This window comes from Crocodylus siamensis, chromosome 1, assembly GCF_052110815.1.
Source record: "Crocodylus siamensis isolate JL-2025a chromosome 1, ASM5211081v1, whole genome shotgun sequence".
Classification (NCBI taxonomy): domain Eukaryota; kingdom Metazoa; phylum Chordata; order Crocodylia; family Crocodylidae; genus Crocodylus; species Crocodylus siamensis.
In genome coordinates this window covers 211,331,587-211,359,278 of record NC_143395.1, presented here as the reverse complement: position 1 = coordinate 211,359,278, position 27,692 = coordinate 211,331,587, and the positions used below count along the sequence as shown (strand labels likewise).

The 27,692-nt window shown below is 43.0% G+C and overlaps 1 protein-coding gene across 2 annotated transcripts in view; it reads left to right on the top strand.

Moving 5' to 3' along the window:
• Nucleotides 1-27,692, top strand: part of TBC1D23 (TBC1 domain family member 23) — a 55,799-nt gene that overhangs the window by 8,660 nt on the left and 19,447 nt on the right. For both annotated transcript variants that reach the window (XM_090055782.1, XM_090055774.1), the window contains exons 2-10: nucleotides 5,169-5,280; nucleotides 5,547-5,652; nucleotides 11,475-11,679; nucleotides 13,916-14,039; nucleotides 21,040-21,164; nucleotides 21,262-21,305; nucleotides 23,514-23,617; nucleotides 24,182-24,304; nucleotides 25,539-25,631. In XM_090055782.1, coding sequence (XP_089911908.1) covers nucleotides 5,169-5,280; nucleotides 5,547-5,652; nucleotides 11,475-11,679; nucleotides 13,916-14,039; nucleotides 21,040-21,164; nucleotides 21,262-21,305; nucleotides 23,514-23,617; nucleotides 24,182-24,304; nucleotides 25,539-25,631 — 1,036 coding nt within the window. The remainder of the gene's footprint in view (nucleotides 1-5,168; nucleotides 5,281-5,546; nucleotides 5,653-11,474; nucleotides 11,680-13,915; nucleotides 14,040-21,039; nucleotides 21,165-21,261; nucleotides 21,306-23,513; nucleotides 23,618-24,181; nucleotides 24,305-25,538; nucleotides 25,632-27,692) is intronic.

Here is a 27,692-nt window from a genome sequence, read left to right as displayed (position 1 = left end):
GCAAACCATACTTTATCCATGCCATGGGCCTACACATGGCTGTATCTGTTACAAGTTTGGCATGCTTAGCATGTATATAGTTCAGCAGCGTAGATGGAGACCTCTAACCATATCTCTTCCTTTATCTCAGTTTTCATTTGGAGTAGGACTGAGATTTGAGTGTATTGCTATAGAAACCACTAGTTTTGCTCTGCATACGTGTCCTGTACACACTTGATCCTCTTCTCGGGAAGAATGATACCTATACTTTGGATTTTTTTTTAAATACATTGACGCAAACATAAACAACATGTTTGGGTCGGATGTACCCATATGCTTGCATATTTTTTGCCCGTTGTGTGTCAGTATATGGGCACATTTCAACTAAATTTGTCTTGTGTTAAGGAATACTAATTTGTTTATGTAATTGCAAGCACCAAAACAGTGGAACATATGGCATCAATATACTTCCGTGCTGTGTGTTGGTCTGCTGTTTCTCAAATAGTTTGATCCTTTTGTTGCCACCTCTTAAACTGAATTTCTAAGCAGATTAATATCAGCTAGGTACAGGCTTCAGTTTTTTACAATGGATTGCACAGCCACTTCACAGCAGAACCACTACCTTGGCCATCCCCAGCTGTCACTGTTAAGTGTTTGGGGGTTTTTTTATTAAGATTGGGCTGTTTTTTGTAGAGCCTTAAAACAAAAGTGACTTGTTCACTACTCATTTGATTCCAGATTTGTAATAATTTTGTTGAATGGTTTCACTTCTCTGTTTTGCTTGGATGCCTCCGTGAGGAACACTTTTATGTGTATTGTATGAATGATTATGCAAGTGATTTATTTGGCTCACCTTGTGTTCATTTCATAGGGATGAAAAGTTACAATTGAATTGAGCGACTGATGTTTATGATGTAGCTATCATATTTTGAAGAATTTATTACATCTATTAAATGTCTAGATCAGAAGCATTTTATTGCAATAAGTTTTTAATGTTTTATCTTTTTAACTACTGCTGGTTCTTTAGACTCCATAGTTTAGAACAATTTTCTCTCCCTTGTCCTTTTGAGGTTACTTAATACCTGTGTAATAAATGAGTAGCTTGGAGATTAAGGTAGTTTAATCTAAAATAAGTTTTCTGCACTAACATGAATATGTACTATAGTTGGGTGCATTTCCATTTAGAAGACGTGTGCTGGTAAACTATTGAAGGGTTCTGGACGGCCACTTGATAAACCTAAATAATTTTTAATTACCGAGTAATTAGACTGATAACCTGCAGGGACAAGGCCTTGGATTGTAAACTTTGTGTATATGTGCACTGCATATATACAAAATGGAGGTTCTAGGCATGAGTATGATACAAATAACAGAATGATTACAGTGACTTGACAGGTATGCCTTTTGCAGAGCCTTTCTACCTCATCCAAAGTGGGAAGGTAGAATAAAGAAAATAAGTGATTTTACATAAAATTGACTTTTACATAATGAAATTCTTTTAAAGCTCTTATGAAACTAATGGAAACAGGTTGCATCAGCTAATGGATGGGAGCGAAACACATAAGCCCCCAAACCATAAATATTTTCAAAAACTGAGTAGACTTTGGAACTGCACATATGGTTAATGTTAGGTGTGTACATAAGTGTTTGCAGGATTGAGGTTTTAATCTATATTCAGTTGAAGGGTTATCTAGAAATTCAGGATTTGCATGTACTAGACTTGATATGCCTTTATCTAGAATTTCCACTGGGACTGAATAGGTTGCTCAATAAAGTAGGTGTGCCAGTCTCCAGTATCTGACTCTTCTTCCTCCCCCTTGGACACTTTATCCATTTTGTGAATATGCCCTGTAGAACACCAGGTGCCTAAATATGAGGCACTTTACTAGATATATTTAGCACTGTGTAGACTTCAATTAATACCACTTTTTTTTTTTTTTATGAAACATATCTGACTTGCTATGAAATCAAAAGGACAGTGACACTTACTAAGTAGTATATGACCTGGCAACTGTAGTTAGTGGGGTTGAATTGAAAGATTTAGCACAGGGGTGGGCAAAATACAGCCTGTGGGCTGGATCTGGCCTGCCAGGCCATCCTATTCGAACTGCGGGGCCCCTAAAACATTTAGAAAATAAATATTTACTTGCCCCTGGCTCCTGTTTAAAGATGACAGGAATCAGGGGCAGTAGGACCCAGGGAAGCTCCAGCAGGCTCCTGCAACAACAGGGCAGTCCTGGCCCTGCCCCACTTCTTCCCGCCCAGCCAGAAGCCCCTGCTACGCAGGGGCTTCTGGCCTGGGACAATGGGGCTGTTCATGGCTGTGCCAGCTCTGGAAATTCAGGTAAGAAGGGGAGGACCAGGTGGATTGCCCCAGTCCTCCGGGCCAAGCCAGCTCTTGGTGAACCCCCTGGTCCAGCAATGCTGCCAGGAGCTGGCGGGCGGGTGGGGAAGTCGCAGTGGGGGCTTGGAGGGGGAATGGAAGCGAGCGGGTGCGCGGGGCCTGTCCTGAGGCCAGCACCATCAGGCCCAGAGCAGGGCAGTAAGAGCACGGGGTGTGGGCTGGCAGGGGTCTGTGAAGCTGGGCTGGGCTGCAGCAGCAGGGAGAGGGGGGAGCTGGTCGGGGAGACTAGTGCAGGCCCTGCGCTTCCGCCTGGCTACTGCTAGCTCCCGTCCACCCGCTTACTCTCTCCATTGCCGCTGTTGCCCCATGGAGCAGCGGTGATATGGTGGAGAGTCAGGACAGCCCTGCGCAGGCTCTGAGTGGCTGCAGCAAAGGGTGCTGGCCACCGGGAGGGTGGCTGCTTTTCCCCCATTCTGAGCACCAACTTATTTCCTGCTGGTGAGCACAGGGTTGGGGCTGCACGCTGCTCCCCAACTATACCATGGGTTTGGGGTGGGGGCAGTCGAACTGAGCAGGTGCACAGGAGCCAACAGCAGCCAAGTGGATGTGCAGGGCCAGAGCAGGGCAGCAGGAGCACGGGGTCCCAAGTGGTAGGAGCTCTGTGGAGCCGGGTCAGCTCCCCTCTCTCCTTGCTGGTGCAGCCAAGCCCGGCTCCACAGACCCCTGCACTCCTTCTGCCCCACTCTGGGCCCCATCGATGCTGGCCCTGAGACACCTGATGCAGGCCCTGCAGTCCTGCTGCCTTCCCCTGCCCCCCAGTATTTTCCCGACATTCCTGCCCACCCACTCTGCACTACATGCCTCCCATACCCACACATCCCCACAAACCCCCATATACAATCTCTTCTGCATATAGACCACAAATGCCCACAAATCAGGATGAAAATACTTCTTTGTAATTAAATTAAAATAAATTTATATTATTATGGGCGTTTGTTTTTTGTTTTTGTTTTTTTAGTATGTAACTTGGTGTTTTTTTCCCTTAAGATGGCAAAGCTTCTTCCCCAAAGGAGTAATTCCAGGGGCAAGGGGATGGACTTCCAGTGGCAACAGTCAGAGGATAGGGACGGGACTTCTGGCCCCAAGATGGCAACCAGGGGGCAGGGCACCTGTCAAGGGGTGGGGCTACCTATGTGGCCCTCAACAATTTGCCAAAATTCAGTAAGCAGCCCTCCACCTAAAATAATTGCCCACCCCTGCTTTATCATCTGTTAATCCAAATGAAGGAGCACATCAGTTGCTTCAAGAGATGCACATCGCTGTAGAGGGGTAGAATCTCTATTGAATATTGGACAGGTGTTGCATGCTGTGCTCACTGAGTTTGTATGTGGTTATGTGGTATATTCAAATATTTAAGGATAGAAAGCAAAGTTTTGAGAACTTTATGCCAGCGCTTATGAAGACCGTTTAAAGGTTACAATAGGAAAACCTTTTTGTAGACAGAAACTACGTATTATTCTGGCTGTTTTTACTTCAGTGTACCTGGTATTTTGCCATCATGCTGTAGTTTCATATTGCAGTTGCTGAAGTGACAAGATGTGCCTCAGCATGTACAGTCTACATGCAGGTGTGTGAAATATTGAACTGTGCATAGCAGGAAACTGATCTATTTTAAAATATGTTTTGTGCTTGCTTGCTAAAACTCATGTTTTAATCTGTCTGTTAAGAATATATTGGCAAGACATCTTTAATAATCTTACCTAGACTGTCAGAACAGGAGACCCTCGCCATTCGCGGGGGGTTATGTTCCTGAGATCCCCATGAATGGTGAAATCGGCTAATACTGACATGGCTCCCTGTCAGACCCCACAGCTGCCCCTGCTCCCCCCCCACCATTCTTTGCGGGGCTCCCCTGCAGCACCTGGGGACCGACCCCTTCCCCCTAAGCACCACCGTGGCTGCTTCTAGGGAAGAAGATGCCGCCATTGCCACCTCCTTCCATGTCCCCGGTGCTTGCTCTCCACCTGCTTCCTAGCTCTACCCTCCCCCACAAACATTTGAATCTGCGAATCCAGAGTTTCCAAATAGCAAGGGTTTCCTGCAGCTCCATAATGATCTTATTTTGTTTTGACTACTGCACTGATTACTGAAACTTTTTTTTACTCTACTAATTTTTTTTCATTACAATTCTCTATTACTTAAGGTACGCTTATTTATTTACCTCTAAAAAAAATTGAAGAGCTAATTGCCTGATGTCTGATGATTTGAATGTAGCTTAAAAAGAAATTTCAATTTCAAGGAAATACAGACTTAAGAACCAAGTATTAATAAACCTCTGGAAAATATTTTCTGGTATTTAGGTCATCTAATGATTTATTTAAGGGAAGCTGTCACCTAACTACATTTGAATGTGTAGTGTGTGGGTGGAGAAAAGTACTGTCATTGAATCTGAAATACTGAAAACTGGAGTTTTTCAGTTTAAATATTATTCTGTGACTTGCTTCATGTTTTGTAACATTGTCTCCCTATGAGATTCAAAAATGTAATTCTATTCAATTTAAAGAATGAAAAGTAGATTTAAAATCAAGCAAATAATAGAGGCACCAAAAATAGAATGAATGAATAAAAATAATCTAGATCACAGAAATATTTGGTCTCAGTAATCTAAATTTAAAAGTAACACACATCAAGCAAACTTTATTGTTATTTTAGCTTACTAGTGTCCTCCGATTTGAAGAATCTTCATTAGGTATTTGTGTATGTGTGCAAAGGACACTATTGTTTAATAAAAATATTGGATTGTTTTAAAGTACTTTAAGTTTTTTGTTGCAAATAACTTTTATAGGGAGAAGGAACTTGCAGAAGCCCTGGAAGAAGGAGGCTGTGATCTAGAAACTGTAAGAAACATAATTCAAGGAAGACGATTGCCTGATGATCTGAGGGCTAAAGTCTGGAAGGTAACTGACTAAAGTCAAAAAATGGATGATAGTTATTTTTTTATTTCTTTGGAACTGAAGAAGTCATTACCTTGTATCACTGTAATAGGAACCTTCCTATGTGTATGTATGTGGAAGATGAATATCATCCAGGGTTCTTAAAAGGTTTTGAAATGTTTGCTGTTCATTTAGTTTAAACCTATTGAAGTCAATAACTGGATCTCTGTATAGGTACAAAGAAAAGTGATTAGTATTTTCTGTTTGTTTGTTTTTTCTTTCCTCCCCAGATTGCATTAAATGTTGTAGGGAAAGGAGACAGTCTAGCATCCTGGGATGGTTCTTTAGATCTACCAGAACAGAGTATAATATATAAGGATTGCCAGGAGCTAATTGGTAAGTTTGATTACACTGTCTGCATAAAAACTTTTTGCCATCTCTGCTCTCTTACAGCATATAATTAATATAATTGTCTCAATAAAGCTTGCATTGGTGAGGAGGCTGGGTATGGAAGGCAAAAGCAGAACACAGAAGAATCATTAGATACCTTTTAATGTGTAAGCAGAATTTTATCTCAACTTGGACCTTTGAATGGATGACATCATAGATATACAAAGTATCCTCTGGTACATGCTAAATTGCATAAACTAAACAAAGTCCAGTGGGAAGAGAGCTAAGAGTTAATTATCTTCCAACAAAAAGTTTGGCTTCCCAGTTTTATGGTCTTAATGTCCTTCATGCTTCAAATTAGAGGTGAGCTGATAAATTGGTCTGATATCAGATCGGCACCAATTTTTATAAAGAAAATTGGCTGTATTGGAAATCAGCCTGATGCGGCCAATAACTTGACTGATAAATGCCTGTGCATGCAGATAGCGAGGAGCACAGCCCCGGCATCTTGGAGATCTGCATGCAGCTGGTAAATTTGTTGTGGTTGGAGGAAAGGGGCATGGAGGGGCAGATCAATACCCCCTGCAGTTAGGGAGGGAGTGGGGCAGGGTCTGGGGCAGGTGCTACCCACCCAGGGTGAGATGGGGATGGAGCTGCAGCTCCCCTGGAGGGGTGTGTGCTTTCCCCACTCCTCTTCTCCCTCCCCTTCCCCCAGTCTGGGAGGGGCATGTGGGTTGCAGCTGTGGGCTGGAGCTGGGACTGCATCGGGCTCTTCTTGGTGGGGGCTGGGCTTAGGGCAGGGAGTGGTAGCACTGGGAGGGGACTATGGGGGAGGCTGCATGCCTCCCCAAATTTCAGTGTAGTCCCCCCACAACCCTGTTCCCAGCATTGCTGCTGCTTGCCTGGCACAGCCCTGGCTCAACCCCCACTTCCACCCACGCCCCGGGAAGAGCCAGGGCTGTGCCAGGGAGGTGGTGGCAGCATTGGGAGGGGCTATGGCAAAACTTAGAGGTGGCTGCAGCTCCCACCTCCCCCCACCCCTGTAGTCCCCTCCCAGCTCAACTCTGGCTCCAGCCTGCAGCTGCAGCCTGCCCAACCCGCCCTGCACAGATCCTGGGGACACACACCCCACCTGTGCTCTTGTCATGCGCACAGTGGCAGGAGCTGCCCCTGTCTCCATGCCACTCTGAGCCACAGCTCCATCCTGCGCCCTGCCTCACCTGACTGGGCAGCGCCTGCCCTGCCCCAGCCCCACTCCCTACCTCACTGGAAGGGGCATTGATCTGCCCCTTCCCTCCCCTCCCTTCCCCCCTCCACTTCAACAGACTTACCAGCTGAATGGAGCTGTATTGGAAATCGGATTGCTATCAGCCAATGTGCCTCTTTAAAAATCGGCTACCGGTATCAGCCCCCAAAATCTCTGTTGGTGCACCCCTGCTTCAAATTGTGCAATAAATGGTACATATTGTAATCGCCAGGGGTCCTGGTTTTCTCTATTTAGAAATCCCAAATTCTCTGATTTCTAAAACTCCCCAAATCCATGTCTTTCCATGAACACATTGTTTTACTGATATATTGACAATTGTAAAGCAGTTTGAAAGCTTACCAGTGCTTCAGTCATTTTAATAAAATAAATTCTTAATATCTTTATATTTTGGTGGGTTGTTTGGGTTTTTGTTTGTTTGTTTTATCATGGAAAATCAGAGTTCCTGTTGCCCTCCTCACTCACCAAGACATGAGTCCAGCTGCAGCTGTGTGTCCCCCCCTCCAATGCTTTGTGACGTTGAGCAGCCCTGATATGACAGTGCTTTGCCCCTGCCATTGCCCTCACTCTCAAGCCGCAGCCTAGCCCCAGCCCTCCTGGTGCCCCTCACTCCTGACTCAGTCCCTCACCATCTAGCTCTGTTGGTGCGCCTCATTCCTGATCTAGAGCCCCTGCACCCTGCCCTTCTTGGGGGGGGGGCCCTGCTGACACTGCCTTGTCTGGCCCTGCACAAACTCACAGGATGGCTGTCTGCGGGGACATAGCAGGAACAGCCTCCAACATGAGGTGCATGCAGTGCACCTCGCATGGAAGCGTATGCAGTGACTGGTGCACCACACACTGCCCTGTGCCACTGGCTGGGGCTGTGGCATGGTGGGGAGCACTGGCCACTGGGTTGGGCTGGAGGAAGGAGGAGGGGGGTGCCTGTGGCACTCCCCTTCCTGGACTGTAGCTTCTATGCCCTGCCAGGTGGCCTGCCCCCTCTGCCCCCCCGACAGCATCTCCCAGCCACCCCATCCTTGCCTCTGAGGGTATGGGCACTGGCCCCTGGCCTGTCCATTAAGCTCCCCACCACCTCCCCTCCCCACTCCCACCACTGGAGGGGCAGGAGCCCCTAGGCAGGCTCCACTGGCCACAACATGGAGCTGGGCTCTGACGACACCAAGTGTTGTCTCAGCCTTCCTTCCCAGCCGCAGTGCCTAGACACATTCCCCTCCAGTGCTGGCAGGTACCCCCTTCCCTTACCACCCCCACCCCCATCCCCTTTTGTATACATGCATATGCACACACATGCCTCCCACAGCTCCCCAGGTGGTCCCCAGGCCCTGGCCCTCCAATCCCTCGCTCCCCCCATAGACTTACCTGTATCCAATTACTGGGGCTACTCCCACTAACCTACCTGGCTATAGGTCAGTCACGTGTGTGGACACGCACATGATGCCCCCTGTCTCCAGTCACCCTCCTGCTGCTCCCCCCATGCCCAAGCAGCTTATTGCAGGCTGGTTTCCTGTGGTTTTCTCCTTTAAAGGGGAAAATCCACAGTTTTCCACCTTTTCCTGTGGGGAGACAGAAAATCTGGATTCCTGGTGATCACCTCACATAGAACTAATATTGTAGATAATCGCAGTTTTAAAGGCCAAATTCCATTTCCAGCAGAAAACAGAGGGAAATTTAGCACAGCAGAATGAGCCAGCCCAAGTTGAGCTTTTGACAGCGCATGAGAACTAAAATGTTTAGATACTTTTATGGAAATTGCCAAGGGATCTTTAACTGCAGGTTGCTAGCTCATCACAAAGAGCAGCAAAGTAAAGTATCCCCTGACACAGTGCAGAAGCAATGGCTTGATTCTGGCCCACAGGTCAGAATGCCAGCTACTTTTATCATTAATACCACTTCATGCAGCATTTTTAGAAAGAAAGATCTCTAATTCTACTGTTAGCTGCAGCTTAACTCATTCTGTTCTACTAGACAGTCAGATTCTAGCTACAATACTATTTTTATAACTGTTGCAAATACTCAAGTTTTGAAATTTATATCTAGTTCTAAAACCAAGAAAATAAACTTATCCCCCTCTAATATTAATATTTAAAAGAGGCTTTCTCCCACTTTCTGACTCAGAGTTTTCATAATGAAGGTAAAAAATAAGCCTAAATGGGCACTGTCCATTTAAATACACTTTTGTCTGAAAATGTTACCAAATGTGATTAGCTCCTCCAAGATGGCCTTTTTTTAAATTTTCTTTTGTACAAGTCGGCTTCCCCCTTTCTTTAGGTCTTTCACCTAGCAACACAGAAGAGTATGTTAAAGAAAAGAAACTGCAACTTCAAAAGTACAATACCTGCTACTAGACATAGCATAGTGAAAACACCTGTATTTCCTTACAGAATTCTCAACTGTTTTGAAAGAGCAGCTATTGTTTGACTCTTTTCTTCTCATTCACCCCTATTTCTTTACCTTAAAAATATCATTCTGCACATGCCCCACCTCTTAAAATTAACACTGAAGAGCAGCCAAATTTCAGAAGCCCTTAAAATACATCATTTTCATTGGTGTTAAAATTTATTTTGAATTTTAGATTAGTTTTTGAGCACAAACTACTGTTTCTCAGGTTTGGGCAAGACATGCAGGCCACAAGTTGGTGGCATAGCTTATTAGTAGTAGAAGCCAGAGATGGAGAGTCAAGGACACAGAATAAATGTAACCTATAGGTTACAATTCCCTGCTGACCAGGCTGTTTCTAACAAACCCTCCTACTACTGCTTCCCATATTAAATGTGAATCAAGGTGGCAAAATGCTAATATAAAAAAGAATCTGAAACTCATCTGTGAATTAAGCCAGTCATGCATTTCCTCAGAATGCAGTCTCAATAATTTGCAGTACCAGCAAATAAGTTACCATGCACATCAGCTTCACTTTATATGTTGTACCATTGAAACGTTGTAATTGGATTACTGAATACTTTGCAATTCCAATGCTAGAAACCTAAGCTTTAACTAAAGAAGAATTTTTTTCTTTGGTCACTGTGGTTACCAAGTTATCCTTGAAAGACAGAGTAGCATATAAACTACTGTGGCCTTATCTTCCAGAGTCCAAACTGCTGAAGCTACAGCACTGAGAAGAGTGAATTTTCCTTTTCATCTTAGTTAATTAGGAGACCTAAAGATAACCTATTTAACTGCTCATTATTTTTAGCTAACAGCTAATATGTTTATTCCATAATCTCAGGCTGCCTTCCTAGATACCAAAAGAGCCCAGCTACCAGCCATTTAGCTGGCAAGACATCCCTTTTCCCAATGTATAGATTCTGCTATACATTACATTACTAGCAGAAATATTGACAATGTAAAGGCAAAATTGAATGTAATATGAAAATAAGTAATGATTGTATTGTAATTATTCTTATTCATTTATAAGTTGATTTAAACTATGTTTTGCTGACTTGGCCTCATCATGACATGTAAATTAGACATGGAATTTCCAAGAGAATATATAATAGCCTCCAACCCCAGCCTGTAGTTCCTTTTGAGCACTTTCTCACAATGAAGTGCAGAACAACCTTAACTTCGTTTTCATATTTTTTATATACAGATAATGCATCATAGGCAGTACCGTTGTGCTCTTGTATAAACAGAACATATCTTAATCAAAGTGAGGTCAGAGCTTATGTTTTGTATGCAAGTAGGCTTGTGTAGAATTGGAGGTATGCACTGTGGGTTGAGCTTTGAAACTGAAAAGAATTTGTTGTGAAGTCTGGGGAAACTGAACCGCTTCTCAGCCTCTTGTGGGCTCAGAACAAGTGTTGTGCTGAGTTCTCCAAATGGGAATAGAAAGGGGCATTCAGTGCACAAATTTATAAATATGGAGTTTCCAAGGTGGGGGGGGAGGAGATTTCTCTGTTCGTACTGTGCTATGACATGCCAGCATGCTTTATAGCTGTACAGTTGTATACAAAAGAAAAAGTTACAGCTGCTCATGAAAAGTTAGGCTAGTAGTTTAATCCTGTTTGCACCTCTGCTTTCAAACTGGGTTCAAGCTTTTATCTACAAGCAAATGCAGTACTCTATAGGCATGATTAGCCTCTGAAACGTCCATAAGTTTTTCAACCTTTTTTAGTCTAAGTACCCCAAGCAGCTGGACACTGAAATGGGGTGGAGGGGTGCGTAACTGGATGCCGAGTGGGGGGGGGATGGCACACAGCTGGGGGGGTGAGGGCGGAAAGCCACCGCCTCCCAGGAGCAGGGCCAGGGCAAGGTGAGGAAGTTCACTGGGCTGGAGTGAGGGCAGCAGCGCCCCTTTGCTGGATGGGGAAGCTCACCAGGCTGGTATGCGGTGGCAGGGGCTGCCACATGTGACCTTCCCCGCCCCACAAAGGGGTGCCACTGCCATCACCCCACCCCAGCCCTGTTCCTGGGAGGCAGCAGCGCTCAGTCCCCTCCTACCTGCATTTACCCGCTAGGACCAGTACCCCCAGGGGTATGGGTACCCTGGTTGACAACTCCAGCATTGGCAGACTCCATGAGGCTGTTAACATGATTTCTAAGTGTTATGCTTGTGCTTTTCCAGACCAGCTGTCAGTTCCAGAAGAGGAGAAGTCAGTATTATTTTTGGACATTGAGTCTGTTATTACCTTTTATTGTAAGTCACGTAATGTTAAATATTCTTCTTGTCTCGGCTGGATACATTTACTCAAGCCTCTGATTCATCTTCGAATTCCACGTAGTGATTTGTACAACTGCTTTTATGCTATCATGAACAAGTATATTCCCAGGTAAATGCATGTATTTTGCATGTGATCTGTATTTGTTGACAGTGAATGTGTGAAATGGCTTTTATCAAAAAATATGTGGTGTCTTTAGCAAATAACATATAGCTTACTGCAGAAATAAAGCAATATTACTGTTTATAGCAGAACTGCCAAACTCCCTTATGCTATTGTAAATTTTATTGCATACATAAGAGTATATTTAATCCAAGTGAAACAGATGCTTGCATTTAGATTAGCTACTCTCCCAGTATGACTACAAAAAAATTGTGTTCTAATTAAAATTATGGTAGTACCTTGAGATTCTAAATGAGATTTGATACCCCAATGTGTGTGGTGTTCCATGAATGTGTATCAGTAGATAGGTCATACTCAAAGAGTTTAATCTTAGGAGACGAGACAAAAATTGGCTGAGAAAATATTATTCCTATTATAAAGATAAGGCAATCAAGTTAATTAAGTAATTCACCCCAGGATACATAGGTGGTCTGTAGCACAGTTGATTCATCTAGATTTCCAGTATCAGAGTTAATTGCAAAAGGATATTTTCTCTATCAAAAATGAAGCGACTTTTATGAAAACTTTTATGATATATAAGTTATTGATATTGATAATATCCTGCCTCAAATGCAAATTGTGCTGTGGTCCAAAGCTGCCTTTTCATTTCTCCAGTGGCTGAGCTTGCTGTCCTGCTGCATTCTTTGCCCAAGAAAGGGGTATCCAAACTCACTCACTACTCTTGAGGCAGTGAGTTGCATGTCAACTAGATATATGGATAGATCGCTAGAAGTTTGGTTTTCTTTGTAAGCGTAGTGAAGAAATTAATGAATTGGCACTAAAAAAAAAAAAGTTCAGTCTTGAAATGCAATATTTATTGTGTTTATTTCATTGTAGGTGGAAGTACAGAGTTCTCTAAATTACTGAAGCTGGTTTTTGTTTTGTTTTTTAATATGAGCCTATTTTTAGTATTAGGACTTGGCAAAGTGTGCTTGAATGATTTAAACAGCTTTATGCCTTAACCAAGCAGAAACCAGACAGATGTTATGTTGGTAGTGCTACAGGTGTCAAAAGTCAAGCAGACAGATGTGTACACCCAAAGTAGCACCATCAGAAATATTCCTGGATTTTCTGTAGCACTCTGTTTTATAGTATCACATGCAATGTCTGTACTTTTCTGGGACAAGGGATCTTTTGGTCCCTGAACATCCCACTGTGCCACACTGGGTATGTGAGGTCAGAGAATATGGTGGACAATTATTGAGCATTACTTGGGTTCTCAGCTGTCATTTGATCAAGGGGGACAGAGAACAGAGCTGCAGCTCCCAGAGACTGGAGGTAGAAGTCCACTCACTGAGAGTGTGCTGCTGTCCTACAGAAGGTAGTGGGCTGTTGCCACCAGTCTCTGGAAAGCTGCAGCTTTGCTTGTTGCTTCCCTGCGGGATGCCAGGAAATACACTTCTTGCCCCTGGTCTCTGGGGAGCTATGCTTTTATTTGCCACTTCCCATAAGCAGCAGTAGGCTGTCAGTCGGCTAGCTACTTCCTTGTCCACCCTGTTGTTGTAGAGCATGCTGCTCTGTGCCTCTGTGGCAGTTTTATAATGCTCCTTCCAAGGGGGCTACAAATGTAACATTTGTCCAAAGTGAAATTAATTTGTCAGCTCAAATTGTTATGCTAAAAAAAGGTTAATGAACTATGTACCTTCAGTGTACACTTACACTGGGAAAGCAGAAGTCTTTTAAAAGACTGTATTGAGCATTTAAAAGAATGTTTTTGGAGTGTTTACCAATTGCTTCAGTACCTATGAAGTGTCCACATATGAGATGCTCAAATTGATAACTATATTTGATTGGAGGTCTTCATAGAGAGTTCATCTTACCATAAAAGCAACTTCTATCTCCGCTATCTTACAAATGAATTCTTCCCCTTAAATGGCCCATGCTTTCAAGACGAGCAGTGGACACTTTTAAAAATCACTTTGGTCTGTTTTTTCAGTGTGGCGCACTCAAGTTCATGATGCCTTTCAGTTGTGTAAATCTGTGTGGATGGTACTAGTACATGGCAGTTCAAATCTTGTAAAAGCATCTAATTGTCCTTACTACTCAGCCAGTTTCAATGTGGCTGACTGCATAAGTCATCACATGATCAGTCCCTATGTTTTTTTTTGTCTTAATACACGTGAGATTGCCTGCTGACTGGAGTATTGTGGACTTGTTATAATTATTCTTGCTCCTTATTTTTCAGGGATTGTTTTCTGAAGGGGAGACCATTTCATCTCTTCAGGCTGCTTCTCCAGTACCATGAGCCAGAACTCTGCTCTTTTCTTGACACTAAGAAGATGACACCAGACTCATATGCACTCAACTGGGTAATAAAGTGAAAGTAGGGAAACATAATGAAAAATAAATTTCTGTAGAAACTTTAAGTGAAAACTGCCAAGTTACAGAATGCTAATATAAGGGAACTTTAGGTTCTATTTTTTAAAATAACTTTAAAGTGTATTGGAATATGTGAAGATCATAGAGATGTATTTGTTGTGCATGTGTTATCTTTTTATAATCAATTCTAACAGGGAGCAAGGTGCTGTGAACACCAGATCTTCATTCATAATAAATAGCTTTTAATACAACATATGTATACAGAGGCATTGATATTAGGAGTTGGAAATAATTGGCATTAAACTTGGGTGGCAGTATATACATCAGTGATTTGTCATATTCCAAGAGATTAATATACAATACTCTAGAGCAGCAGTTGACAACTAGTAAAGGCTGTGGACCAAATTGACCCAGTTTAGGCCAGACACAAGTGGGCACTAGAATCTAACCACTCCTACCACTTTTCCCCACTATTGCCATGGGGAAAGTGAACAGTACACTACTTTTCCCTGCTTCTGCCAGGGAAAAACAGAGGCAGCAGACACTTTCCTTGTGTCCATCACCCCTGTTTTCTTTTCCTTCTCTGCTGGTCCAGGAAGAACACCTGCTGCCACTTTTCCCCATGCTGATATGGGGAAAGCAACTGCTGCTGAAGTCCCATGTCCATGTCTGTAGGTTGCCAATGTCTGCTCCAGAACACTTATCCACCCGTGTATTTGTGTCTGCTCATGGATTGTCAATACTAGCTCGAGTAACTTGATATAAACTCAAATCCCTCTCTGCTAAATATGTGAAATGAAAGCCACATGCAGAACTGATATTCAAACCTGTCATTGTTTATAGAATTGTAGAATGATATTTATTTAAGGAATTAGGTTTCTTCCTACTTTAGTTTTTAATTAACTTCATTGAGAAGTAAGGCAAGTATGTGTCATATTGATTTCAACATTAGTATTGTGTATCAGGACCACAAGATTGTACTGAAAGTTTGATAGTTTTATTGATGACTTAGCACAGAAAATTACATGCTATAATACAATTCCATTCTGTTTTTAAGAAGTCTGTGTACACACACATGTGCACAACTTCAGTAGTGACCCATAACATTTCTGGGCTGCTAAAATTTATACGTATGCACGTACAAATCTAGGTTTAGCCAGCCATCATCCAAAGCAGCTTCCTGCCCCAAATGGGCAGGGAGGACAAGGTGTTGGAGGTCTGGCCTCTTGCCTCCCACCTCTGCTTTACTCGCCACACTGGGGGGAGAATGAATTTAAGATGACCTTTCAATAATAGTTTTCTATGCATAGAACACTTGCTATGTAAGAGACTATAGGATGGTGGTAAATTTCACTTAGTATTAGGAAGCTTAATTGGGGTGACTCCTTTTTCTGATTTTTTTCAAGGGCTGAGATGAAATTTGTAAGTACAGAACTATGTAAGAAGAGGCTCTTACATTATGGTTGCATCATTGGCCTTCAAAGAAAGGCTGCTTTCAGCAGTTCTTCATTTATACTTGTGCTAAGCCTCTGACTCTTATTACAGCTGTAGATCAGGAGGTGTTAAAGTCTCACAAAGTCACTCTTAAAAGCAGGTGAAATGCTACTGAAAGTTTATGACAATGGTGGTAATACAACAGAAGGTTCAATAAGCTTCTAAACTGATAAAGTAGTTTACATTTCAGTTGAGCATTGTTACAAATTTTGCCTGAGATGTATGGAAGGAAATGAACAATTTGTTTTCTTTCATCTGCTATGAATTTTCGTAGCAACAAAAGATGCTTTTTTTAGGATTGTGTATACCTAAAGATTAGTCTTTGGTTTTTTGTTTGTTTGTTTTTGGTTTTGTTTTTCAGTGATTAAAATGCTACCATTGCTGGCAGATGTTTAGTAACTTATCTTTCAGTTTTATGAAGGTGCCACATGTGTCTGTGATAATGAATGACCCTGTGAAAAGGAGCTGTATAAAAAATGGCACCATCTTAAAAAGAACTCACTGCTTCTCTTGATGTATTCAGTCATGTCTGCTGACATTTAATGGCTAAATTTCATAGATTTCCTAGACGTTAGGGCTGGAAGGGACCTTGTAAGATCGGGTCCAGCCCCCTGCCCAAGGGGCAGGAAGTCAGCTAGGGTCAGAGGATCCCAGCAAGATAAGTGGCCAAATGTTTTCTTGAAAGTATCCAGAGTAGGTGCTTGCACCACCTCTGGGGGGAGTCTGTTTCAGGCCTTGGGGACTTGGATAGTAAAGAAGTTTTTCCTTGTGTCCAACCTAAAACAGTCTTGCAGGAGTTTGTGGTCACTGGACCTCGTCATCCCCTGAGGTGCTCTGGTGAACGGGCATTCCCTAAGATCATGATGCACACCCCTTTATAGGCTGCCACCAAGTCACCCCTGAGCTTGCGCTTCTCCAGGCTGAAGAGTCCCATATGTCGCAGCCTCTCTTCATAAGGCCTGTTTTCTTGCCCTCTGATCATGCACGTGGCACTCCTCTGAACTCTTTCAAGCTTCACCATGTCCTTCATAAATTGTGGAGCCCAGAATTGGATGCATTACTCCAGTTGCGGCCTCACCAAGGTCGAGTACAGCAGGAGGATGACATCCTGGGTCTTGCTTGAGATGCATCGGTAGATGCAAGCCAGAGTTGTTTTTGCTTTGCCAGCTGCAGTATCTTATTGATGGCTCATATACATCTTGTGGTCAGTTGTGACCCCCAAGTCTCTTTCAGTCTTAGTACTAGCAAGTGTAGCATTGCTGAGCCTGCAAGTGTGATACGGGTTCTTATTCCCAAGGTGGGGCACCTTGCATTTCTTTTTATTAAATGCAGTTGGGTTTTCATCTGCCTACCTTGCGAGCCTATCGAGGTCAACCTGGATCACCAACCTATCCTCAAGTGTGGCCACTCTTCCCTAAAGTTTGGTGTTGTCAGCAAACTTATCCAGTCCACTTTTGACACCAGTGTCCAGATAGTTTCTGAAGACAGTAAAGAGTACAGGTCTGAGAACTGAGGTTTGGGGGACGCCACTAGTCACCAAGTGCCATGATGATTCAGTTCCGTAAGCTGCCACTCTCTGGGTCCGACCTCAGAGCCAGTTCTCCAGCCATCGGACTGGAGTAGTCGAGGCCACAGTTGCCCAATTTTTCCATGAGGACATCATAGGACACCAGGTCAAAGGCTTTTTTAAAGTCCAAATATATGACATGAACCTCTTCCCTTTTGTCCAGGTGATATATCACCTGGTCGTAGATGGAAATGAGATTTGTTGCAAGTAGGTGTTGCATGACCAACCTGTGCTGGCTATCCTTCAGAATGTTGCCTTCTGTTAGCCTGTCAAAAATTATTTTTTTGATAATTTTTTTTCCAAAATCTTCCCAGGGTTTGAGGTCAAACTGACTGGCTGGGTCTTCTTTCCTGGGTTTTCTTTCCTCCCTTTTTTGAAGATGAGCACCACATTGGCTCTCTTCCAATCTTCAGGTACTTCACCTAAGTGCCACAAGTTCTTGAGTATCCTCGCCAGTGGCTGCACTATGATGTCTGTCAGTTCCTTTAGCATTCTTGGGTGCAACCTATCCAGACCAGCTGATTTATGGGGGCCCAGCCTCTCAAGATGCGCCCTCACAAGATCCATGCCAATGGTGGGCATATATTCATCCCCACCCTGGTCATCCTGAATCATGTTAGGCAGGGTGGTCCCTTTGGGCTGGTGAAAAACAGATGCAAAGTAATCATTAAGCAGATTGGCTTTTTCCTGGGTGTTGGTAGTCAGGTGCCTCAGCTGGTTTAACAGGGGTCCAATGTTGCCCTTGTTTTTCTTTCAACTCCCCACATATCTAAAGGACTTTTTATGTCCTTGATTCGTGTAGCCAGTTAGAGTTTAGCTGCAGCCTTGGCTTTTCTAGTTCGCTCCTTGCAGGTGCAGACTAGTGCAGTATACTCCTCCTTAGTGGTGTTTCCTGTCTTCCATCCATTATATGCCTCTCTTTCTAGATGTAGGAGGTCCATGAGTTCCCTGTTGAGCCAATGGGGTTGTTGAGCCCCTTTACCACCATTTCTGTGGGTTGGGATGGACTTCCCTTGTGCTTCTAGGATCACTTCCTTAAGGAGCAGTCACTCATCATGAACTCCCTTCCCTGTGAAAACATGGCCTCTCGAGGCCTCAAGAAGAAGCCTCCTGATCTTATGAAAGTCAGCTTTCATAAAGTCAAGGACTACTAAACTGCTGGCTGACTTGCCAGCTTTGCGATGGATAGTGAAAGTGATCAACTCATGGTCCCTGTCACCCAGCTTTCCTTCAATTCTTAGGTTGCTGATTAGATCATCCCCTTTGACCAGTACCAGGTCCAGCAGTGCCTTGCCTCTTGTTGGCCATTAAACTTCTTGAGATGGGTAGAGCTCATCCACGCGTGTAAGAAAGCTTTGTGACTGATTGGATTTGGCCAAGTGCTCATCTCATGAGATGTTCAGGTAGTTGAAGTCTCCCATGACAACCGTGCACCAAGACCATGCAGCCTCGGCCAGTTTCCTGGTGAATTCTCAGTATAGAATATGATGGTATATAATTCTTGGAATAGAATACGAGGGGAACTTGTCCCTGGTTTGGAGGTCTGTAGTAGACTTCTACCATTGTATCCCCTTTGCTATGTTGCCCTCATATTCTAACCGAAAGGGTCTCCAGTCATCCTCCTTGGGTGCCAGTCTCAGCTTGTAGGGACATGTAGCTCTACTTCACATAGAGAGCTATACCCCTGCCCCTTTTATCAGCACGATCTCTTCTTTACAGGGTATAGCCTATACCAGTAGTCCAGTCATAGGAGGAGTCCCACAAGGTCTCTGTTATCCCTGTGTGACCATAGTCATTTTTGTTTAGCAGAAGGACTAGTTCCTCCTGTTTATTTCCCCAAACTCCTAGCATTAGTGTACAGGCAAGTAAGTGTGCGACTGGAGGCCCTTAGGCTTCTTTATACTCATGGAGAAGCTCTGTTCTTGGGCTGGGGTAGGAGTGGGTTCCCTTGAGCATCCTAACCTGCTGATTTTTGCAGTTAATGCTTGGTGAGCTTGCTCTTATGGTTGTCTGCCCATCCCCTGTGAGCTTACTTTAAAGCCTGGTCAAGCAGGTCATCTTCTTCCCCAGTGGAGTGAGGTGTGCAGGCCATCTCTTTCCAACGACCCACTGCTTCTTTCTCCAAAGAACAGGATGTGGTCATAGAAGCCAAAGCCTTCACGGTTGCACCAGTGCTGCAGTCTTCTGTTTACTGCCTTGATTCATCTCCCTCCTCTGCCTGTGACCTGTAACTGGAAGGATCAAGGAAAAAATCACCTGCGCCCCCAACCCCCTGAACCCTGCTCCCGGAGCCCTGTATCCACTCATGACCCAGCTGGGATTGCTCCGAGCTGTGTCATTTGTGCCCACGTGGATAAGGAGCATAGGGTAGTGGTTGGAGGGCCAGATTAAGTTTTGGGATTCTCTCAGCCACATCCCAGATACAGGCTTCTGGGAGGCAGCAAACCTCCCAGGCTAAGGGGTTGGATTGACAGCTCGCTCCCTCTGTCTCCCTCAGGAGGGAGTTGCCCACAACAACCACTCTGCTTTGTCTGAGGGATGATAGCTGGTTGTGTTTCTTCCTCGCTTGCAGTAGCTGGCAGCTCTGCAAGCTCTACTGGTACTGCAAGAGGTTCAAACCTGTTGCAGAGCTCCAAGGGGATGGTGACCCTGGTACAGTGAGCCTTGGGGCCAGAGGCAACCTTTGTCCAGCCTCTTGGCTGGACAGTATGGGAGTGCCTTTTGGCCTCCCTGGTCCTGGCAGGTGACCTAGGTCTTCCCTCTTCTTTCGTGGGGTGAAGGGCTTGGCAGTAGGAGTCAATCTTCTGTTTTCCATGCCTGATGGACACAGCCCCTGCACTGCAGTCTGGAGCACCACTATCTGGCATTCCAAAGACTCCAATATGGAGCAAACCACACAAGGGGAGGTTGCAGTGCTCCTGATCCCATGTGCCTGGAGTCATGCCAGGCAGCCCCTACAGCTGAGAGCCAGGGGCTCTGTCTAAATGGATGCCGGAACCATGGGTTCTGTCTGGGTGGAGGCCTCAGAAGTACCAGAGGGGAGGGATCCAGCTGCAGGGGGAAACCTTGGGGTGTAACGTGCCCCACCCATCATTATGCCAGTAGTAATTTGGCTACTACTATGCCAACCGCTGCCTTGAGGCTCACTGTCTAGGCCCTCATGCCCCTCCTGTCCACCCTCCTGCATGAACTCCTGCGCTAACTTGGACACTGGGCCTAGAAGTGCACCTGTTTGCACCTTCTGTTCGCAAGGCTCCAGTAGTATTGCTCCCTGGGGGCCTGGGCCAAGGGGGGGAGGGGTGACCCTTCTCAGCTCCTCTCAGCTGCCTCCACACAGCTGGGCTAGGTCCCTCTCACCATGGACCCTGCTTACCTCTGGCTAGGCTGGGGGTCATCAGGGGTCCTGGAGCTCATGGGGGCGCAGTGGACTTCCATCCATGCGTCTTGTTCTGAAGCTGGGGCCGAAGTGTGGCTTTTTAAATAAGTAAATAAACAAACTTTTGCTAGTTTTTGACTGGTATTATGTGCAAATGCAGAACAAGGAAAATGAACTGTATTCATATATGCCTTGAATGTCAAAACTATAAGCCAAATACAGCTTTTCAAAATCTGTTTTGCTGAAGGCATATGAGCCACAAAAAAATCCCAGTCTAATCCCAGATCTCAGAATGAGCTTGTGGGATAGGCAGTTTAGTGCTTGAAAGTTGTTTTCTTCAAATTAAGACCTATTTAATCATTGAGCCTCACTAGTGTGCTTTTTGTAAAAGTGATTTTAAGGGTAAACCTAGCCTTTAATCCATAATGCAGATATAGTATTTCATATGCCTCTCATGCTTGTCTTTTAGCTAGTTTGTCTCTTTGTTACAGTATTGTTGTCATACTAAAATTATTTCTAGCTCTCTTTTCAATTGCATTTTTTAACTTTTCAGCTTGGAAGCCTCTTTTCTTATTACTGCTCAGTTGAAGTCACTCAGGCAATATGGGATGGATACCTACAACAAGCAGATCCATTCTTTATGTATTTTCTAATGTTAATCATGCTTGTCAATGCAAAGTGAGTACATAGTCAATGTAAGCATTTGTTTTCCCCATGCATTTGTGTTTGTTTGGGTTTTTTACTTAATCTACTGTTGTGGTTCTGTTGTTTTCAGAGACACCATCTTGGCACAAGAATTGGACAGAGAAGAAATGATAAGTAAGTATGGTTCTTGCAAAACTGGTAGAAAAATCTTCCCCACTTGCCAGTCTGCTTTCATGAAGTCCTCATTCATCTGCTAGCTAGCTACTTTTCTTCATGATGTTCCTGACTGTCCCCTTCAAAAATCTGTGGTGTAAACCTGTTCCTGCCTATATTTTGTTTTCGTATCTTCCTTTTCGTCCTTCCTCCTACATTGCTTCTGGCCTTTTATCCATTCTTTTCTTATCTCCCTTTCTTCAACAATTGGTAGCCTTTATTTGTGCTATATACTTGAAATTATCCATGCTTCAAGGAGTCTCTTTCTTTAAACTTATTTCATTCACTGTGCTTTCCAGTTTTTTATTTTTATCTTGTACTCTATATGCAATCACTATTTAGTTCATCTTTTCCCTGGGCATTCTATTGATATAAATAAGTCTCTAAGCTTTTCAGGCAGGGATATTCTCGACTAGAGAGGCATATTGGTTTGTTAACTTCAGTGAAAACGTTAGTCAGTGAACCTTAAACTTAATATATTTACTTTTATAAATCTCTTAATACGAATTAAGATTTTTTGGGGACAGCTGTATCTCTTACATACTCTGGTGAGTTGATTCCCTTTCACTGTGGTGCACAGATAAACATCTGGTACCTGCACTCAGTTTTTGCTGCATTTCCCTAGTCCTTCCTCATCATTCTCTTCCCCTTTCCCCCACCCCAATGAAGTTCATAAGAATTGTGAATGAGGGTTAAGCTGTAAGGCTAGGGACCGACATTCAAAACGCCCAAGCCTGAATTGATTCATTTTTTTTCAAGTTAGTCTAACTTGGCTAGGCTAAACCAGTTTGTAAGCGTTCAGATATCCCCTCTGGACTGAAAAAATGCAGGCATATGCCAGCAGTGGCTCAGGCTAGAAGCCAGGGGGCACTAGAGCAGCCCTCCCTTCCCTTTTATAGTGCTGAGATGAGGGGGGCATGGCCAGGTCCTGGCAGGGTGCTCCTGATTAGGGAGGGATCCCCCCTGCTTCTGACCAGCCCAGCAGGAAATTGATAACACAGTGTTTATCACCCCTAACTCAGTGTTCATTAGCCCATTAAGAAAACAATAGAGGGATATTACCAGCTACCTGTTGATTCTGCCTTTGTCCTGTGTGCCACAGCATGGACGGTAGCCAGCATGTGGTCTGCTAGCTACCACATGTCTGTCCCTAGACTAAATATATAGAGAAATGCACTAAATGTTCACAAACTTGAGTAGAAACTCCAGCCAGTGGCATACCAACTGCGGGGTGGGGAGGATGAGGAAGAGCCATGCCCCCAGGTGCTGGCCTGGGAGTGGGGCAGGAGAGAGAGGAGTGTGCTGGCCAGGCCCTCCATAGGTCCCCGCTGGCACTTCTGGGCTCAGCATTCGGCTTCCAGGAGACACCGCCCTCCCTCCCCCCTGCTCAGTGACTGTCCGTGGATGTGGCGGGGCACAAATGCAAACATTGACCCTTGAGCGCCAGAGACCCACAGTATACCACTGACTCCAGCTTCTAGTAAATAGTTTGCTTGCACTTCTGGTGTTCAGAAATGTGCACACACATCTCCTGCATTGTCTGGCTCCACCATTCTGTAACCTATACATGAGTGCAGAGGCTGTTTTGATGTGCTGGAAGTCCATCGCACTGGAGCAGGCTCGACTAATCAAGTCTGCAGGAGCGTGCCAATTACCATGCACCAGCAGCCTCCTGCATCTCATGTATCAGTGTCCCTGCACTTAAAATGGCAGTGGGGGTGCTTGAACTAAAGCTTGTCTGACAAGCATTCAAGCGCCCTGCCATCATTTTTAAGTGTGGGGACACTGATACAGGAGACATGGCAGCACTTTTCGTTGGAGCAGTTCTCAGAGCTGCTCTAATTTAACATGCCCCTCGCTCCCCCATCACCCCCAGAGCATGTGTAAAAGTGCCCAGTGAGACTTGGCTAACTGTTACATTTGGTCATTCAGTAAAGGCCGTTTTAAGAAGCTACTTCTAAAACTCCAGTTATCCTATACAGACCACACATATTAAATATGTAGCTTCCATAATGACTGTGTTCCTGAATGTGGGGACAGGTTATTTTGTGTGTTAGTTGATGAGCTTAACTGTGTTGTGCTCTAGTAAAGTATGTATTTTGCTGCATGAAAAAGCTATGTATAATACTGTGTTTAAATAGAATAATATCCATATGTTGCATGTTTCAGAATTCCTAGAGACTTCCCCAACAAATTTGGACATAGAAGATATAGAAGATCTTTTCTCTTTGGCACAATATTATTGTAGCAAAACTCCAGCTTCTTTTCGAAAGGTAATAACAAAGCAGTTATGAGGTTGCCTTTATAATTTGGTGATTATTTGAGCACTTTGTCAGGAACTTCACTGAACATTCTTTAGCCTAATACACAGTTCTTGGATGCTGTTTCCCACTTCTCTTGGAAGTTTTAATATCCTTGAAGGTTAATCTAACAGTGTTTTATATAGAGCCAAACAGTTTGCAGTCTCTTCTGATGGAAGAAGCAGTGCTGTTGAGTTCAAGTATGATATAAATTCTTTATGATAGATTAATAATAGGGTTTATCCGAGAGACACGATTTCCTTAACAACCTTCTTTTGGCTGAGATGAGTTTGTTTGTAAACTAATATTTTTGCCAAACATGATAATGAAATCCAGTCACTGTAATGTTTTTGGGGTTTTTTTTTAGAAATTCTTATGAAGAAACTCAACTCACCAAAAAAGCAAATAGTTTTTTATTTTAAACTTGCCTATAAAGAACAGTGTATACGTATGTTATTGCAGAAGTAATTTTAGGTTGGAGTCTGTTATGCATGTAACTTCGGTTAATGTTGCAAGTATTTTCTCTTGCCACAATAGGACAACCACGGTCTTTTTGGCAGCAGCTTGTTGGGACTCAAGGATGATGACACAGACTTGAGCCAAGCTCTCTGTCTAGCAATTTCAGTATCTGAGATTCTTCAAGCAAATCAGCAACAAGGGGTTAGTAGCAAGAAATAATAAATTTTTACTGTTTTCCATATGGGGGGGAGTGAGGAGATAAGGAAAGGAAATGAATTCTTGATATTTCAGTATTTCCCATGATCTCAAAATGCAATAGAGTATTTTTCTGTTTTATGAGAAATAGTTTAATGCCCGTCTCCTTTGTTGGCCACAGCACAGGCCTGCTATAATGACTGGAGCAGGTTTTTGTTATTGGGGGGTTTTTTTGTTCCTGTCCCCTCCCCCCCTCCCCCCCCCAAAAACAAACAAGCAAACAAACAAAAACAGATCTATTTTGGAAGGTCTGGAGATCTGGAGGAGCGGGGAGCCTAAAGTGACATTTTCCTAATCGAACTTCCTGAAACAAGGGGTTAGCAGGAAAAAGGGACATAAATCCACAATTATTTAACTCATCAATTCTGCTCACAGCCAGAACACTGCCGCAAGAGACCTCTGACTATTGACAATGAAATGTTACAAATCATTTGTCTAATAGTTTATATTACAAATATACTTGCATGCGGAGATTTTTACTCTCAGTACAGTATGTGCATAATGCTGTAGTTTTGTATAAGTTTACTTTAAGAGCTCCTTGGATTTAATATCAGTTTATGGCCTGTGTTCAACAAAATCTTAAGTGTGTGTATACATCTTCCCTAGTCTGTTAAACTCTTTAGTGCACTTGCTTAGATCCAGTTGAAGTCAAGAGGGCTTAAACACACACTTATTTGCTGGGCTGAATAGAAATGGACTGTTAAACTGGAATCTCAAAGGTATGTATAGTACAACTTTGGTATAATGAACCCTGCTTGCAAAAATGATCAAACAAAAAAACCCACAGCAGGAATCCTTTTTTTTCCTGTATTATTATGTAGCAGACTAACCAACCCTAACATAACAAACACCTTTCAATGAATTTTTCTTTTGGTCCCATGGGACCATGGGTATTGATTATAATGATGTGTTGCTGTGTTGGGTTATGTTGGTGTATGCTATCAGTTCTGACTAGTAGGTAAATTAGTTTCAGTGTACAGATAAACAAGAATAGATTACAATTAGTACATTTTGGTGATGCTGATATCTTGCTAGCTGCAGCTTTCCTCATAGTTGGTAGGCCACATCACAGAACTCCATACTTACAACACTGACATTCCTGCTGAAATGTGGATGTAACTTTCATAGTAATTTAAATCTTAAATTTTGTAAACTATAATGCACAATTTTTCTCTTTTAGGAAGGAGTAAGGTTCTTTGTAGTGGATTGTCGTCCTGCAGAGCAGTATAATGCTGGGCATTTATCTACAGCCTTTCACTTAGACTCAGACTTGGTTTGTATACTTTTTGCTTTGGACAGGCTTTGCCCCTGAACTTTAAAATTAAAACTGAGAAGCAAGAGAAAATGTCTGTTCCTGCAAATTTAATCTCAAATTGATTTGCATCAACTCAAATGCTTCCATCTCCATCCCCTTAAAACATTGTATTTGGTACAGGAGTATAAAATATTAAATACGCAGCTTCTTTCTTTAAACAACTATTGTTTGTATATTAAATTCAATTTTAAGTCGATACTCATTCTCTAGTTCACAGGGCCTGAGGGGTAGTCTTCAGTTTGTATTACCAAGTTTCACAACTCTTTCTAGAAGTCCTGTTGCTAAGTAAATTCTTAAGAGTTCAAAAATTCTCAACTCATTTGGCCCAGATTTTCCTAGAAAATTAAATATGGCAGTGAACCTACCAGTGGTGGTAGCTTTCCTGCTAAGAAATGTTGAATTCTTTGTAACATCACAATATGAAGTTCTGAATAAGAATAAAGACACCCCAAAGCATATCTAGGATGCTGGAGTGGTGTCACTGACTAAGCCATCTGGTACTCCTCTTTCAGTCGGAACAAAAGCAACGCCAGGGCATTGTTTTAGGGGCATGGCACCATGCTGTTAATGAAGCCTTTTGAGTGTGTGCTGTAGTATGTTAAGCTATAGTATTCTGTGAGAGAGAAGGTACTTTAGCCTTGGGCTAGGCAAGCAAAGCTTACACCATGCTCACTTGATTAAAGATCTCATGTTAATGTCTAGGCAGGTAGAGGCGATACATTCTGTTTTGAAATAATCTATGCTATTTCATTTGGTTGCCATAATATTCTTCAGTTCCCATCTTAAACTATTAATACTGATTTTTTTTTTTTTTTTTTTTTTTGTCTTAAGAGTAGCTTTTTGGTACTGAGTAGAATGATTGTTTTATACATAGCTGACATGGGGCTTTTTGATCTTCTTTTGAGTAATGAGTCTTTCCCTTCATTTATATCACCAGTTTTTTTGTATGTCAGTAATATCATTTAATCAGTAGAGAGTTAATACTGCCTATTTAAATCCAAGTATTCTCTGTACAGTTAGCTTCTTCTGAAACTAAACCATCATGTATATAGGAAGGAAACGTATATATTTTCATTTTCATACATGTGCATAACTCCCATAAGTTATAATTGAACCCTTATGTTTCTGGAGGCAAAATTGACACTGCAAGCTCTTTTTAATGTTACAGAATAATAATATGTCTTGTTAGTTACAATTATGCCTTTCAAACTGTGATTCTGTCTCTGCAATAAACTACATATACTCAGTTAGCAGGTATTTGGATAAGACATAAATAGGAATTGTTGTCATTTGACAGTTGACCTGACCCAGAGAAGTAGGACTTGAATAAATAAAACAAGCTCTCGTACAGCTGGAAAAAAACCCCTAAATTATAAAAATTAGGGTAACATGGCTACTGTTCTGTCTGTTTAGACTAGGCGTGTTGCAGCAGATTTAATACAGGAATTAAATACCCAAACAATAGTTTAAAGAAAGAAGCTGCTTATTTAACATTTTATACTCCTGTACCAGATACAGTGTTTTGAAAGGGTGGTGGGAGGGAAGCATCTGAGTCGATGCAAATTTATATATAACCTTAATAAGAGGAGGTAGTTGGGTTTAACCTGTAATTAAAAAGACACCAGCCATTTTCTCTAAGAGGATCCTGGATCTAATTTCAGCTAAAATAATTACTCTTGTTACCTTGCCAGATTACTAGATTTTGTATCTCGTTATTCAGTCCAGCTAGAAAACTAGTTAAAGGAATTTTTTTACCCTTAAATTCTGTTTGAACCCCAACGAGCTTAATTCAGCTCCTGACCTTTGAAGGGAGGATAAAAACCACAATTTTCACTAATTCAGAAAGTCAGTTTATGTTGTTCTAGTTGTATTGAGGTCTACAGTATAGAGTGAGAGTCTCAACCAGGGTGATGTGACACCCTGTGGGGTCCCTTTAAGATCCTTCCAAGGGCACCATGCAATGTTAGTACTGCTAGGCATACAAACATAATTTATAAGATAAACCTGGAGGGTGGATCC